This window comes from Capricornis sumatraensis, chromosome X (assembly GCF_032405125.1).
Source record: "Capricornis sumatraensis isolate serow.1 chromosome X, serow.2, whole genome shotgun sequence".
NCBI lineage: Eukaryota > Metazoa > Chordata > Mammalia > Artiodactyla > Bovidae > Capricornis > Capricornis sumatraensis.
Window position 1 is genome coordinate 68,981 of NC_091092.1, and position 17,590 is coordinate 86,570.

Here is a 17,590-nt window from a genome sequence, read left to right on the forward strand (position 1 = left end):
CTTTCTAAAGGAAGAAATAATTAATAATATATTCAAGGTATCTGGGATCCCATATAGGCTTATCTTACATGCCAAATCTAGTGATTAGTAGTGGCTGCCTATAATACTTTGCTTACAAATATGATGAAACCAGGTCCAGGCTCAGTTGCGTAATGCATTCATTTTGTCTCTCTTGGCTGTAAGAGGGCACACACCCTTAATATGTATTGACCCTGTATAAGTCTTTTCAGTTCAATTTGGTCTAAGTCATTTCAGTTCAATTCAAATGAACAAGAAGAGAAAAGTGATTTTTTTCAGTATAAAATTTAGAAGTTATTCCCCAGGATCATATACTTCATCCAGAAAAGAAGTCCAATAACCCATATATTAGTTTGAACAGGGTCAAATGATAAAAGAAATTGGAAGATAGTTAAAAGAGAAAAAGGAAAGTATTTAAATGGGACAAGAATGGAATAGGCAATCTTGAAAGACTAATTAAGCTAGGTCTTGAAGAAGTATAGAAGTTCTGTGCTTAAGCAGGTTGTCAGTGTGTGTGTCTCTTCTCGACGGTATGAAGAATTTATTTAGGCTTGACTGTTTTTAAACACCATAATGAATGTATAATGTATGTTAAAAGTGTGAACCCTTTGTTACAAGGGAAAAGTAATTTTATGATTGGTTGCCTCCTGCCCCATCAACTCCAGCTATTACTGTCTCATTAGTCCCGCCCCTGCTGTTTGCTCGGAGCCTTTAAATTTCTGTATTTAATTCTTACGATAAATGAGTCACCATGATCCCATGGAATTAGGTCTTTTCAAAACTGAAACTCTCTCAAGTCACAGAAGATAATCAGCTGTTCAGAATGATACTCTGGATGGCCAGCATTCCAAGAATGTATTCAGACCGAAACTCTGCCTACCGCCTTTTTTCCCCCTTTTACACATTAAACAGGTTGAGAACAAAAAAAAAAAGAAATGGAAAGAAATCGAAAATGAATAAGTGCTAGATGCTATTTTCTTTTTAGACCTTTGTGAGGCTGCCCAAGTGGAAGCAATTAAGTTCAAAAGTGGTTACTCTCTAGGCTTCTTTTGTTTTGTTTTGTTTTGCTTTTTGTTTTTTACACCTCCACTGATTTTCCCACATGTAGTAACTCACATACAATACAATACTTACAATTAGACTAGATGTAATAATACAGTAATTCAAAGACACATACTTAGTACTTTTATCTTTATGTCCTAAATCAGGAATCACCAGTCTAGCATGATTAATGCAATGAGGGAAAACGAGAAAGGGGGAGGGAAAGAGGGGAAAGAGTCATACAAAATTAAAACAAAAAGTTCAAAAACACCATCTATGAAAATGAATAAGTAGACATCATAAAGTAATTTTAAAGATTTTCCATTCCTATTTCCTTGTGGCAATTATTCATATAATTATTGTTTTCTTCTATCTTCTCTGCAACCTTTCTAAGAACTCAGTTGTGGAAAAGTCTACTACAGGTGGCTTATTTAATTCTTGACCTATGCTTTCCATGACTAACAAACTATACTAAGAACAAAAATTAATTCTAAACATATACTGTTTTCAATATAGCTACATCCTTTTTCACTCAACTGCTATTCTGGGAAGGTGAAATGATTTCTTATCTAGAACCCACAGACCTCATTCAGTGTAATAATTTCTCATTATATCAACATAAATTTGACTTAAATCTTTTACGTTTGTTAAATAGATGCTCATTTGAAAAAGCTTATGAAGGTCCCTTTTATTTTAAAATAGTCTGTGCTAGTCTGTGTCCCACTATTAACTACTATCACAACACTCAATTTGAGCATTTTCCGTATGGATCTTGTCACAAATTGTTTCTTTTTTATTTGTCTATGATATTTCCCCTCTAGAATGTAAGAATTCTGATGTATAACAAGGACCACCTGTATCTTATTCAACATTCTATTACCAGTGCCAAAGTGTCTGGCACATAGGGACCCTCAAAAATTACATTTTATTTAAGCAAATGGATACACCACAAATAAACCTTAAAATTTATCTGGATACCATCATATATCAAATGTCTTGAAAACTGGATAACTTCTTGAAACAGTTATGTGAAGAAAAATAAATGTCTTGGTGGGTGGGGGAGAGGGAGAGTTGAAGCAAACACAAAATGCCTAGCAGTCAAATTGAAACGGAGAGCTCATTTAAGTTGATGAATAATGTATCCAAACATTCTAAAGGTCATTTCAATGTTACTGGAGCCACAAATAGGTAAATAAATTAACCAAGAGAAATGTCCTCTCATTATTAATGAATGATTTTTCAGTCAAATTAGTAAATCAGTTTTAAGAATGTTTCAGCAGTCAAAGTCTAGTATTAAGACTTAAATCTATTATGAAAAGAAACAACAGATAATAATTGGGGTCACAAGAAGGATTCTTTAGTTAACAGTTACAATCCTAGGGCCCCTTATATCCTTTGAAATTTTGTGGTAGGTTTATCCCTTTTATCCAAATTTAAATATTCAAAAGAGGACTGTATTTCTAAAGGAAATATGCTAGAGCTTAGGTGCTGCTCTAAGTCAGTGAATAATTATTTTGATTACACTGTAATCAAAAAGTGAGCATTACTGATGACTCTTTATTGAGAAAAATCAAAGTAATTAGAATGTGCATCTTCTCTCCAGATCAGAAGAATTAGTTTACTTTAATCCTCGGGAGTTTCTGCAAGTTTTTACACCATCAGATACTAGTCTTGTCATTTAGGCTCCCTGATATTGCACAGGAACTAAATGTAAAGGACACAGTAAAGAATTAAATGTAGAATTTTAATTTAAAAAGGATGGAAATAGTCATAACTTTTTAATGAATGCATTAATATTTCTGTTATGCCATTTCACACCAAAAGAAGAATTACGTAGAAAGAAATTCTATAATGAAAGAAGTTTAAGAGTGTATTTGAAATTTGAAATTGTGGCAAAGAAGTACTAAGGAATTAAAAACCAAATGGAAAATAGAGGTACTTCACCTTGTAAATCTAATCTCCACTTAGTATAACTCTGCTATATGTATCAAAGCATGAAGATAATGATTGATTTCAGAACAAAATGGGCATACGGTTTCTGTTACTTATTATGATGATGAATATTGATGAACAAACAGGATACAACATAAGTCCCAACAACTTTCACAGAAATAATCTGAGTACTTGTTGTGTCTGTATCCACAAGACAGGGATTTGGACGGGAAATATTTCAAAAGATAGAAGTGCTGTATTGGTGTTTTTCTTTCTGGGAACACGTGTATACCTGTGGCGGATTCAGGTTGATGTATGGCAAAACCAATACAATATTGTATAGTAATTAACCTCCAATTAAAATAAATAAATTTGTATTAAAAAAGATAGAAGTGCTATGATCCTCCTATTGATAAACATTAAACAATAAGGTATTGTTTTACATGTGAACTATTATGCCAGGAAAGTCAAGCAGAGAATTTTCCTCAATCATCTGCTTATGTAATTGTTCAGCTTACCTTATCTGTGAAGAGCTGTTCTTCATGTTTCACATTTCTGAACAGATTGTCTTGAAGGAAAGGAAAAAAATTCAAGATATGATGGTCAATATCTGAAATATGTTTTATCTTGTTTTGATATTTTAAACCAGTCTTTCATTTTCTTCCCATCATGTATCCCCTTCTGAATCCTTATTATGTAACACTTAACCCAGCTCCTGCAATTTGAGTACTCCCACACCCACACATACACACGCCTGAGACAATGTATCTCCAAGTCTTATCAGCAAATAGACTGAGCATCAATTTATACCTTTATTCTGGTTTGAAAACATGAGCTAGGATTATGAAAAGTCTCTCTTGGAGACAACTTTATAAAAGTGAATTAGCGAGATTTAACAGTTGAGAATAGTTTGAATAGCATTAGCACTACATATATTTTTTTTAAAGATTATATAATAGTACTTGACTATAAAGTCGTCAGTGCCTGTTTTTTTGTTTGTTTGTTTTGTTTTTTAATAGCATATGTATAATCATTCTCTAATCTGTTCTATGGCAATTGTTCTACCACTTTTCCTTTGAATCAAATTTGGTAATTCCTATTTCACTAGAGGGCTTCCCAGAAGGTTCAGTGGTAAACAATCCATCTGCCAATGCAGGAACTGCAGGAAAAGCAGGTTTGATCCCTGGATTGGGAAGACAACCTGGAGGAGGAAATGGCAACCCACTCCAGGATTTTTGATGGGATAATCCCATGGACAGAGGAGCCTGGTGGCCTACAGCCCATGGGGTCACAAAGAGTCGGACACGACTGAGCTATTGAGTACATTTTGCTAGAAATTAGCCATTTCTTCTAAATTTCTATGTTATTGGTAAAATAAGTAAATTGCATCAAGATTTTCTTACATAAGTCTGACAGTATATATTTAATAATACACATACCATTTAACTCTATGATCCCCACAGCTGAGAATCTAGTTAATCAAAATGAGTAATAATATATGAAAACAGGTGAATAAGGATGTTTATTATAGCATTGTGCTGAGACAATAAAATAACTAAAAGCAGCTTTAATGCCCAAGATCCAAAAGTAGCTTAACATATTTTGTGTCATCCAAAAGTATGGATTAATGGGTACAGTGTTTCAGTCTGGCATGATAAAGTGTTTTGGAGGTTGATAGTGATGTAGTTTGCATGGCAATGTGAATGTAAGGCCACTGAATTATTCACTTAAAAATCATTAGGGTGACAAATTTGATGTGTATTTTCCCACAATTAACAAGGAAAATAAAAATAAAGCTTAAACTTTACATTTTAAAAATTATTTTATTGATTGTTCTAGGTCAAGTGAAATAACTATATCTCAGGATTTTTAATCAAAGAATGTGGGATTTGTGTATGGACTATAACATGTCAGGCTCCTCTGTCCTCCACTATCTCCTGGAGTTTACTCAAATTTATGTCTACTGAGTCAGTGATGCTATCTAGCCATCTCATCCTCTACCACTTCCTTCTCCCTTTGCCTTCAATCTTTCCCAGCATCAGGGTCTTTTCCAATGAGTCAATTATTCCCATCAGGTGGCAAAAGTACTAGAGATCCAGCTTTACCATCAGTCCTTCCAGTGAATATTCAGGGTTGATTTCCTTTAGGATGGACTGATTTGTTCTTCTTTAAGTCCAAGGGACTCTCAGTAGTCTTCTCCAGAACACAATTCAAAAGCATCAATACTTTGGTGAACAGCCTTCTGGTCCAATTTTCACATCTGCACATGACTACTGGGAAAACCATAGCTTTGACTGTACACACTTTGTCAGCAAAGTGATGTCTCTGCTTCTTAATACACTGTCTAGATTTGTCACAGTTTTCCTTAAAAGGAGCAAGCATATTTTAATTTCATGGCTGCAGTCACCATCTGCAGTGATTTTGGAGCTCTAGAAAATAAAACCTGTTGCTGCTTCCACTCTTCCCCCTTCTATTTGCCATGAAGTGATGGGACCAGATGCCATGATCTTAGTTTTCTGAATGTTGAGTTTCAAGCCAACTTTCTCACTCTCCTCTTTCACATTCATCAAGAGGCTCTTTAGTTCCTCTTCACTTTCTGCCATTATAGTAGTGTCATCTGCATATCTGAGGTTGTTATTTCACTCAGCAATTTTGATTCCAGTTTGTGATTCATCCAGCCCATCACTTCACATGATGTACTCTGCAAGTGTGCATGCTAAGTCACTTCAGTCATGTCCAACTCTGTGTGACACTGTGGAATGTCCTCTGTTCCTCAGACTCCTCTGTCCATGGGATTCTCTAGGCAAGAATACTGGAGTGTGTTGCCATGTCCTCCTCCAGGCAGTCTTCCCAACCCAGGGATCAAACCCACATCTTTTATGTCTCCTTCATTGGCAGGTGGGTTCTTCACCACTAGTACTACTGGGAAAGCCCATACTCTGCACAGAATTTAAATAAGCAAAGTGACAAAATATAGCCTTGTCATACTCCTTCCCAATTTTGAACCAGTCACTTGTTCCATGTCTGGTTCGAACTGTTGCTTCTTGACATGCATACAGGTCTCTCAGGAGACAGGTCAGGTGGTCTGATATTCTCATCTCTTTAAGAATTTTCCACAGTTTGTTGTGATCCACACAGTCAAAAGCTTTAGTGTAGTCAATGAAGCAGGAGTATAATAGATGTTTTTCTCAAACTCCCTTCCTTTTTGCATGATCCAACAAAGTTGGCAATTTGATCTCTGGTTCCTTTGCCTCTTCAAAATCCAGCTTGTACATCTGAAAGTTTAACAGTTTTTTTCTTTTTTTCCTCTCATTAAATAAATCCCTGCTGAATTTTAAAAAAATCATGCATTCAACTGTGAATAAATCTGAGTATTAAAAGCATACCAAAATGTTTAATAACAGATTAAATAAATATATGTTCAATATATTTTTTAAAAATGTTAAACAAAATCCTGTCTCCTGAGAAACCTATATGCATGTCAAGAAGCAACAGTTAGAACCAGACATGGAACAAGTGACTGGTTCAAAATTGGGAAAGGGATATGACAAGACTATATTTTATCACTTTGCTTATTTAACAACTTAAACAACTTAACATGTATTTAGGTTTAGTTAGGTGTCTCCTTACAGTGCTCTTTTAATTGGATCCTATTAGTTTAAAATGAACCCATGGAATACTGCAATGTAAATTTATGCAATTACTAGGCATTCAAAATCCAGTCTATTCAGAGTTTTATATAAAATTATTTTATTTAAAAGCATCTTAATTTCCAATAAACTACCTAGAGTCATAAATGTATAAATTATAGCTACAGCATTTGAATAAATATCTAAACTATAGAGTTATAATTTAAAATACTGAAATTTTGGTTAAATATTGAGGAATGTGACATTCTGATTTATTGACAATTTAGCATAAATCCTGTCTCATTGTAAATTCTGTTGAAACTTTGCCAGTTTTATTTACTTTCTCACTTTAGTAAGTACATTCTAATAAACACATTTTAATCTTTCTATGATAATAAGTATTATCAAAGAGCCTTCAGGATTATCATCCAGAGCATAAATATTCATGGATCAGGATAAAATATTTGGAAATAGAGTAAAAGAACTACTACTGGCTCTAAAACTTATTGTAGAAATGCCTGCTGATACTACATTCTTAAGGCCTTTTTTTTTTTTTTTTGCAATTTTCCATTCTTTGTCTAGAAAAAATGAGATGAGTTCTATTTAATAAAGGTTTTACTTTATAATGTTTTTTCAGTCATCCCAGACTTCATTCAAGAGAGCAGGAAGTTTATTTTCATTGTGAAGTCCCAGCAACTTGCACAAGTCAGACTTTTAATGAGAAACACAGGATCAAGTGCCTGCTAAGACAAGGCTGAAAGATATAAATTTCCAACTCTCTTTTTCCACTCATGCTGACACATTACTACCAACTATACATAACAATGTGGTGGGATTCACTTAGAATGCCAGTTGTCCAGGAGTCCTTCCTCATGCAAAATATTTCTCAGATTTAGAAAGACTCAGATATGCTCAATCAACTGCCATAGGAATCTGGGCAGGGATTTTTAATGGATTTAACATATGAATCAGGTTTATGTAGACTATAAACTTGCCTTTCATATATAATAAAAATGTCAGAGAAATGTCCTACATCTGATTTTTTTTCCAGACACAGTTTTCAATATAAATATTAAAATGATTAAATAGATTATAGATGAAAATTATTCCCTTTTCCCCATAAACCTCTGCTTTGCAGAGGGGACTCTATTAAAATCCATTTATTTCACAACAGTTCTAAATTTCTGATTTTTGATCTGCTAAAATGTTCAATATAGTCTTTTATTTTGTGCTAAGTCACTTCAGTCATGTCCGACTCTGCGACCCTATGCACTGGAGCCCGCCAGGCTCCTTTGTCCATGGGATTCTCCAGATAAGAATACTGGAGAGGGTTAGCCATTTCCTTCCCAACCCAGGGATCAAACCGACCATCTCTTATATCTCCTGCACTGGCAAGCAGGTTCTTTACCACTATCGCCACCTGGGAAGCCCTAGTTTAGAATGTTTATATTGTAATAACCCCCAAATGGCTGTTAAATATAGAGAAGAGGTGATTTTGAAAATAATTATTTTCAACAACTCCATTTCATCTATAATATTAGAGAAAATACATACAAATGAATTGGGATAGGGACAGCATTTAAATAAATGAAATATTGATTTTATTTTAGTGATAATACTGTGGGAATTATTCTCTTGGCTTTATGTTGTTATTTTAATACAGCATTTTTGGTAAATTAATAGCTTTAAATCTGAAAAATAAAAAAAAAAATTCTAGCCCATTGTTAATTAAGATTATGAGGAAAGATGTTTATAAAGTTTATGTTCTAAGGACAATAAAGTAAGCACGTGTTCACAAGTGTTTCTGCATGTTGGTCAACGTGGTGCTATTTTAAGACCAGATTTTATATTAGTCTATCTCTATAACTTTTTTTAAATTTGTATTTGTTTTTTCTCACAGTCTCCATGTCTTAGCTAAGCAAGAATCCTAGAAAGTAAGCAAAAGAGCTCAGTAAAGAAAATTACAAAATATTTGAGTAAATAATGAGGGTAAACTGTCATCTTCAGTCAACTATACTGTCTAATAGAAACTGTAAAAAAATGAAACAACACATGAATTTAGCCTTTTATTCTAGGAATGTCTTCTTACTACAACACCCTTTGGGGTGAAGATCCCCTGGAGGAGGAAATGGCAACCGACTCCAATATTCTTGCCTGGAAAATCCTATGGACAGAGGATCCTGGAGGGCTACAGTCCATGGGGTCGCAAAGAGTCAGCCAGGACTTAACCACTTACACACACCTTCTCTTGCATAATTTTTCCCCAGGATCCTTTCCAGTCTAACTGTAGTGACATGTTTTGTTTGGATTTTCTTTTTGAGGAGAAATCTTAAGGAATGGGCTGGTTGAGTTGTGCATTACAGACATTGGTGATTTTCTTTTTTTTTTTTTAATTATTTTTTTTAATATAAATTTATTTATTTTAATTGGAGGTTAATTACTTTACAATATTGTATTGGTTTTGCCATACATCAACATGAATCCACCACAGGTATACACATGTTTCCCATCCTGAACCCCTCTCCCTCCTCCCTCCCCATACCATCCCTCTGGGTCGTCTCAGTGCACCAGCCCCAAGCATCCAAGAAAAGATAACAGTCTTCTCCCAAAACAGTTTCCAGCAAACTCTAAAGAGAGATCTTGGGAAAGCTCTGAGTTTAGTCTAATCTTATAGCATTGCTCCCTGCAATAGTTTAAAGTTGACAATTCAAGTTGAAATTACTAATTATGTACAGTGCTTATATATTTATGTGTTTATTTCACCTGTGAACATTATTACAGCTTTTATCTCTTTAAGATTTTATAATTCGTGATTATGGAGGCAGCACATCCTCAGTGTTTTCTGGCACTGAAAGTGAAAGTCTGTTCGGTCGTGTCAGACTCTTTGTGATCCCATGGATAGTCCAAGGAATTCTCCAGGCCAGAATACTGGAGTGAGTAGCCTTTCCTTTCTCCAGGGGATCTTCCCAACTCAGGGATTGAACCCAGGTCTCCCTCATTGCAGGCGGATTCTTTACCAGCTTAGCCACTCACTAAGTACCATTAAAAGTCATTTTATGGCTCTCAAATTATTAAAACCTTAGTATTACTGGAGGGAGAAGGCAATGGAAACCCACTCCAGTACTCTTGCCTGGAAAATCCCACGGACGGAGGAGCCTGGTAGGCTGTAGTCCATGGGGTCACAAAGAGTCGGACACTTACTATGCGACTTCACTTTCATGCATTGGAGAAGGAAATGGCAACCCACTCCGGTGTTCTTGCCTGGATAATCCCAGGGACGGCGGAGTCTGGTGGGCTGCCGTCTGTGGGGTCACACAGAGTTGGACATGACTGAAGCGACTTAGCAGCAGCAGCAGCAGCAGCAGTATTACTGGAGCAGCAAAAAGAACTCTTGCCTATTACCTCGGGATAATGCTACCATTATGCTGAAGTTTAATGGAGTAAGGATAAAAGCCAACCACAAAATGGGCACGTGTTTTATTTGACCCTGTGATCATTTAGCACTGGACTGGGAGTCCAGAACAGCTGTCGATTGACTTTCCAATGCACTCAGGAAAGTATGCAACCTATATCCTATTTCCTAAGAAGAAACGATTTAGGGAGCTCATTAAAAAAAATAAAAACAACTTGACAGTTCTCTCCACCTAGGTTCTCTCCACCTAGGTCGTTACCTCCTTTGACTTGATTTTTGGGTCAGCAGCCTAAACGTAATATTTTAAATTAATAAATAAATTTTCAAAACTAAGAAAAAACCTAGAAACCTTTTCAATCTCTCTATTTGTTTTAACATCCTGGCAGAGACCAAGCGGGAAGAAGCGGGAAGTTCCTTAGCACGGTTCCGGGTTTCCTTGTGCCCCGCCCGTCCGCTCGCCCCACCACAGCTACAGGCGTTTTAGTCCCTGGGTCGGTCTGTCCTGCGGGGAACAATCCCTGCCCACCCGCCCGCGCTCTGCCCGCCCGCCGGGCATCTGCCCTTCCGTCCTGACTCCGCCCCGCATCTGTCCGGAGCCGCTTCGCGTCTGAGCTGACCCAGTGCGCGTCCGCCAGTCAGTCCCTCCGGACCCGCCGCGAGTCTCAGGCTGCCGAAGTCACCGCGCGTCACTCGGTCCGTACCCAGTGGGCATCTTGGGTATCTGGGCGGTCTCCGGTCCCCCGCGCGTGTGTCTGTCTGTCTGTTTCTCTGTGCGATTCGCTGCCTGCAGCCTGCCTGCCTGGCCGCAGGGCACCGAGTGTCCAGCGTGCCCTTTCGCTGACGCTGAGCGTCGGTAGCGCGGCCTTAGTGAGCCGCGAGCCCGCCTGAGACCGGCCAGGCAGCCGGCGGAGGAATACACGTTCGGCCCCTGCCCGTGTGGTTATCGTTTTAAGCCCACGGGAGCTTGAGGCCTATTTTTATGCAGAAAATTGGTCGTGAGGCCTCTGTCGACAAGGCCAGATGTGGGGAGCCAGCCTGCTGCTTGGTGATTTCTTACTATTTAGCGGGGGAAGGGACATTTCTTTCCTACTACTGGCTTTTGAAACTGATTTTAGATCTGGATGGCTGGAAATTCTAAGCCCCCTTAGGGAGATGGATTCGTTATTGGGGTGCTTTTTTGTCTGATGCGTTTGTTCTGAGCCTGCTGACCAGCTGTTTCTGAACTTCCTTTCCTCAGCCTCAACAGTGATTCTGAGTCTGCTTTTAGCTTTCTTCGCCTTGGCTTTTTTTCTGTTTGTGAACAGCTGTTTGGCCCATAGCTTAGAGAAAGCAGCCTTTTTTTCCTCTCCCAAGAGAGCCTTCTCCCTGTGCTCAGAGAGATGGGGAGTGGGGAGCCTAATCCTGCTGGCAAGAAAAAGAAGTACCTCAAGGCTGCCCTGTATGTGGGTGACTTGGACCCAGATGTTACCGAGGACATGTTATATAAAAAGTTCAGGCCTGCTGGACCTCTGCGCTTCACCCGAATCTGCCGTGACCCAGTGACCCGCAGCCCCCTGGGCTATGGCTACGTTAACTTCCGCTTTCCTGCGGATGCTGAGTGGGCACTGAACACGATGAATTTTGATTTGATTAATGGCAAACCATTCCGTCTAATGTGGTCTCAGCCAGATGACCGCTTAAGAAAGTCTGGAATTGGAAATATATTCATCAAAAACCTGGACAAATCCATTGACAACAGGGCCCTTTTTTATCTGTTTTCAGCTTTTGGGAGCATTCTCTCCTGCAAAGTCGTATGCGATGACAATGGCTCTAAGGGTTATGCCTATGTGCACTTTGACAGCCTGGCCGCTGCCAATAGGGCCATCTGGCACATGAACGGAGTGCGGCTCAACAACCGCCAGGTGTACGTCGGCCGATTCAAATTTCCGGAAGAGAGGGCTGCTGAAGTTAGAACTAGGGACAGAGCGACTTTCACTAATGTTTTCGTTAAAAACTTTGGAGATGACATGGATGACGACAAACTGAAGGAACTTTTCAGTGAGTATGGGCCAACTGAGAGTGTTAAGGTAATAAGAGATGCCAGTGGGAAATCAAAAGGCTTTGGATTTGTGAGATATGAGACACATGAGGCTGCCCAAAAGGCTGTGTTAGATCTGCATGGAAAGTCTATCGATGGGAAAGTGCTCTATGTAGGGCGAGCACAGAAGAAAATTGAACGTCTTGCTGAGTTAAGGAGAAGATTTGAGCGGCTGAGATTAAAAGAAAAAACTCGGCCTCCGGGGGTGCCTATCTATATTAAGAACCTGGACGAGACCATTGATGATGAAAAACTGAAGGAGGAATTTTCTTCCTTTGGATCAATTAGTCGGGCCAAAGTGATGGTGGAGGTGGAGCAAGGCAAAGGGTTTGGTGTTGTCTGCTTCGCCTCTTTTGAAGAGGCTACCAAAGCAGTAGATGAGATGAATGGTCGCATAGTGGGCTCCAAGCCCCTGCAAGTCACTCTGGGCCAGGCCAGGCGCAGGTGGTGAGGATAAGAATGCTCAATTTGTTTCAGCCTTAAGCTGGTGCCTACTTAGTTTGGGCTACTTTGTGATAAGAGGTTATTTTATGTCAATTAACAGGTTTTTTTAAGTGAATACTTTCTTTTGGGGAAAAAAAAAAAAGTGAAACCAGAAAGCCTTGTTCATTTTAGTGAAGAACATAATTTATAATTGTAAACCTGTCATTTTGTACTATTTTTCGATATAATATCCGTAGGAATATATAGAATAAAGTTTATTCCTCCACACACTTGTCCTAAACCAATCAAGGTGAGTTAACTGTATGTCCTCCCTTATTTCACTAATACTACTAAATTTCATTTCTCCTAGGTCCTTACATCTGAGTCTATCACAGTGAAAACTCCTAACTTGCTTTTTGAGAAATCAGTAGAGCAGGGGAAAGTGTATGTGGTCCAGTTCATGTTTGTGCATAATTTGACTTTAAATTATTATTTGAAATGATTTTAAAAGATGTGAGCTTTTTCCTTCTTTTATTTATTTATATTTTTCTCTTTATTATACTGAGGGCATACCACAGACTTCATAGTGGATTTGAGTAAGTTTTGAGAGTTTCCACTATTAACTTTATAACTTCAATAAGCATATTGGTACTTTATCAATCAGTGCATTAGAAGATTAACACTTTAAAGATTGATTTTTTTAAATTCTAAGTTTCATCTTGGAAACCTTTCCTGAGAGATTTGAAGACAGGCTAAGGAGCATTCTTATCACTCGTTTTGCTAAACTCTTTAGTAGGTCTATTTGGATTGTGTTTAATTAACAAAAAAGGTGAATAACACTGAATTGCCTTTGTCTATTGTTAATTTTAGGATTACCTTCAGCCTTTGTCATGTCAATATAAAAGATAAACACTCCATGTAATGACACTGAAAACTACTTTGAAGAATAACTTCTATTAAACTTGTAATTACTTCTTGTAAACTGTTGAATATATTCACAAGATAATATTCACAGATGTTTCAAAATTAAAGAAAAGGTCCTCTCTCTTGATTAAGTAGCATGCCTCCATCATATGAGATCTCTTAATCCAGTATGATTCTCTTTTTTGTCTAGCTGCTTGGAAGTTATGAGAAAATATTCTGTTCTATGTTGCAGTTATGTTCTTTGCCCTGTGACTCCTATATTATGGATTTTCTGTGTTTCACTTGTCGTTCCCTCTTGTCCACACCCATCTACCTTTCAATCTGTATTACACTTACTTTCTTATTTTCTTTGGATTGTGCTGCTGCTCTGCTCACTCAGTCATCTTCAACTCTTTGAGACCTGGTAGACTGTAACCCACCAGGCTCCTCTGTCCATGGAATTTTCCGGGCAAGGATACTGGAATGGGTCAGCATTTTCTACTCCAGGGGGTCTTCCTGACCCAGGGATTGAACCCATGTCTCTTGTGTCTCCTGCATTGGCAAGCAGATTCTTTACCAGTGCACCACCTGGGAAGCTCTTTTCTTTGGGATTGCCTTTCTGTTAATATATGCCAGTTCAAATCCATTTTGGAGTTAGAGAAATAAGTACTTAATTTATGTAAAACTTAAATTATTACTTTTTAAAAATAGCATTGACTCATACCACAAATCCAATCATAAGAAAATATTTTATCTCTATTGTCAGTTGATTTTTATTACTTTATGTAGAAATCTTTCATACATAAAACAACATAAATATATAATTTTTAACACTTCTGTTAACTCTTTGCCCATAAAATAATCAGAATAACTTGTTTCATGTAATTGTTTATCTACAGATTATGTGTATAGTCATTATCAAACATTTTCAAATGGAAATTATGGTTTTTATTGATTATAAACATAATACATGCTCCTTGTAAAAAAAAAAAAAGAAATTACAACGATGCAGAAACTTACAAAGAAGGAAGTAAACTTCCCAGAGTTCCAAGACAACCACTATTAACTTTTTAAGTGTGTGCTTATCCTTTCATGCCTTTTCCTGTATGTATACCACACTGTTTTACAAAAAAGAAAGAAAGAAAAGAAAATACACTATATGTATTTTTTTTTAATTTTAAGCCAAAACATAATCATCTGTTCATGTCAATAAATACCAATCTGTATCATCAATTAGTGACTACATAGTATTCCATTGTGTGGATGTACTACATCTTATCCAAGTAGTTCATTATGAAATGAGATTTATATGTTTTTCAATATTTTCTACGTTTGTAAACAATGCTGTGATGAAAATCCTTGGTTAAAAACAGTATGAGTTATATGAGCTTGACAAAAAATATAGCATGTAAAAGCATAAATCTACTAGAAAAATAAAAATGCACATCATATTGATATATATGTACCTAAAATTTGAAAAGTGTTAATGGTATATTCTTCATTTAAATTGACAAAAGAAAAAACTAACAATATAATTTTTCATATTTTATGAGCCTACTTACTTTACATCATTGTGATCATAAAATATATGAAAAGGAAGCAACTTCAAATAAAACTTAAAATACTTATCAATACATTGATAATTATTTTACCATATGTGCTCTCTATTCCTTTCCCCCCATTGCCAGTTTTCATATGAATTTGTAAACCTGAAGTGTCAGTGTTAAGACCTTTGCAAATACTTTGATTCAGAATGAATCATGAAATATATATAGAAGCTAAAAACTTCGAATATAAGCACTTTATACACTTTGGGACAATATTTAAGTATTTAAATTCTTACTGTTTTGAAAAAGCTAGTCAGTATAAAGAAAAGGAGTAATTGTGGCTGGGCACAGATAAAATATACATGTTAGGACTCTGCAGATTAGTCAAAATACTCTGTAAATTCAGGGCATAAAAAGCAGGGTTGAAGAGTGTAAAGGAAAGGCAATCTTTATTTAAACCCAAACAGCTGGGTAAATTTTTCAATTTTTATTTTTCATTTTTAGCTACATTTAATACATTCCTAATAGTTTAGGCTTCCAAGGAGGAGCCAAAGAACTGAACAGCTTAAATCAGTAAAAAAGCATTAAAAAATAGGTTATTATTCATTTTCTGCTGCTGCTGCTAAGTTGCTTCAGTCGTGTCTGACTCTGTGCGACCCTAGAGACAGCAGCCCACCAGGCTCCCCCATCCCTGGGATTCTCCAGGCAAGAACACTGGAGTGGGTTGCCATTTTCTTCTCCAATGCATGAAAGTGAAAAGTGAAAGTGAAGTCGCTCAGTCGTGTCCGACTCTTAGCGACCCCATGGACTGCAGGCTACCAGTCTCCTCCACCCATGAGATTTTCCAGGCAAGAGTACTGGAGTGAGTTGTCATTGCCTTCTCCGATTCATTTTCTAGCCCAAGATAATTAGTAAAAATTAATAAAACTATATTATCAATGATCAACTTAATAGTGAACTATTTAATAAAATGTTTTTGATTTTTGTTTTTATTTTTATTTTTTTAGCTTTTCAAATTAGTCACCTGTACAGGTTTCAAACGTGCCTGCTGCTGCTGCTGCTAAGTTGGTTCAGTCGTGTCTGACTCTGTGCAACCCCATAGATGGCAGCCCAGCAGGCTCCCCCGTCCCTGGGATTCTCCAGGCAAGAACACTGGAGTGAGTTGCCATTTCCTTCTCCAATGCATGAAAGTGAAAAGTGAAAGTGAAGTCACTCAGTCGTGTCCGACTCTTAGCGACCCCATGGACTGCAGCCCACCAGGCTCCTCTGTCCATGGGATTTTCCAGGCAAAAGTACTGGAGTGGGGTGCCATTGCCTTCTCCGTCAAATGTGCCTAGGGAGAAGGAACTTCAGAATATTTTTTTGTGATTGCAAACATCATCGTAGTGGTTATTTGGGGAAGGATTTTTTTTTTTCCAATAACTTATTACACGTATTTTTCTTCCATCTTTTTAAAAGGTTTGTATTTATTCATTTTTGGCTGCGCTGGGTCTTCATTGCTGTGGGGGCTTTTCTCTAGTTGCAGCGAGCAGGGGCTACTCTCTAGTTGTGGTGCTTGGGCTTCCTATTGTGGTAGCTTCTCTTGTTGGGAAGCACTGGGCTCTAGGGCATGTGGGCTCAGTAGTTGTGGTTCCCAGGCTCTAGAGTACAAGCACAATAGTTGCAGTGTGCTTGCTTAGTTGCTCTGTAGCAGGTGGGATCTTCCCAGACCAGGGATCAAACCCGTGTCTCCTGCATTGGCAGACAGATTCTTTACCACTGAGCCACCAGGGAAGCCCGGGGAAGGATTTTCTGTACAGGAAGTTTCAAGCATCCTGGTGCTTTTCTGGTTGAATCCATAGTTAAGGAGGAAAATAAGATGTTGCATGTGTAAGTGATATTTTTAGCCCAGAGGGGGGAAAAATATTGAATGAGAATACTTTTTAAGGGAATACTTAGGAGTGGAGTGAATACCATCTTATTTGTGAATAAATGGCCTAATGCAAGGGAATAGTTAAGAATGTATCAATAAATGACTGATTATAGATGATAAAGGTGTTCCCAGTACCTGTGACAATATCTGGACTATAGTTAGCATTCTATGATTACTTGTTGAATTACTGAGTTCACAATCTATGGATTATGTCTCTCCACTTGTTTGCTTTCCAATTCTCTTCTCAGTATTTGGCAAGAAAAATGTTATTACAGAATAAGCCTTTTTTTAAAAAATCTTATCCTATGAAGACATAATTAAGAACAAATTGCTTACATAGATTGGTACTTCTAACATAACTTTACTGATAACACATGCATGAATGTGTGCTAAGTCACTTCAGTCGTATCCAACTCTTTGCATCCCTAGGGACCATAGCCTGCCAAGTTCCACTGTCCATGGGATTCTCCAGGCAAGAATACTAGAGTGGGTTACCATTTCCCTCTCCAAAGGATCTTCCTGGCACAAGATTGAACCCACGTCACCTACATCTTCTGCATTGGCGGTGGATTCTTTACCACTGGGTCACCAGGGAAGCCTATGGTGTTATTACTTCCCATGAATTTTAACCTAACCAATGGTTTCTTGCAGCTTTAAGAAAGTTAATATATTCCACTTGTTCCAGGGGATCATGGT

At 37.5% G+C, this 17,590-nt stretch overlaps 1 protein-coding gene across 1 annotated transcript; it reads left to right on the plus strand.

The window, feature by feature from the left end:
* Positions 1 to 11,411: 11,411 nt before the first annotated feature.
* Positions 11,412 to 12,560, plus strand: PABPC5 (poly(A) binding protein cytoplasmic 5). Its single transcript, XM_068962827.1, has one exon. The coding sequence runs from the start codon at positions 11,412 to 11,414 to the stop codon at positions 12,558 to 12,560; it is 1,149 nt and encodes a 382-aa protein (XP_068818928.1).
* Positions 12,561 to 17,590: the final 5,030 nt, after the last annotated feature.

What these genes read in the sequence shown, in the direction of transcription:
- PABPC5 (XM_068962827.1), top strand. Translation starts at nt 11,412, where the DNA reads ATGGGGAGTGGGGAGCCTAATCCTGCTGGCAAGAAAAAGAAGTACCTC.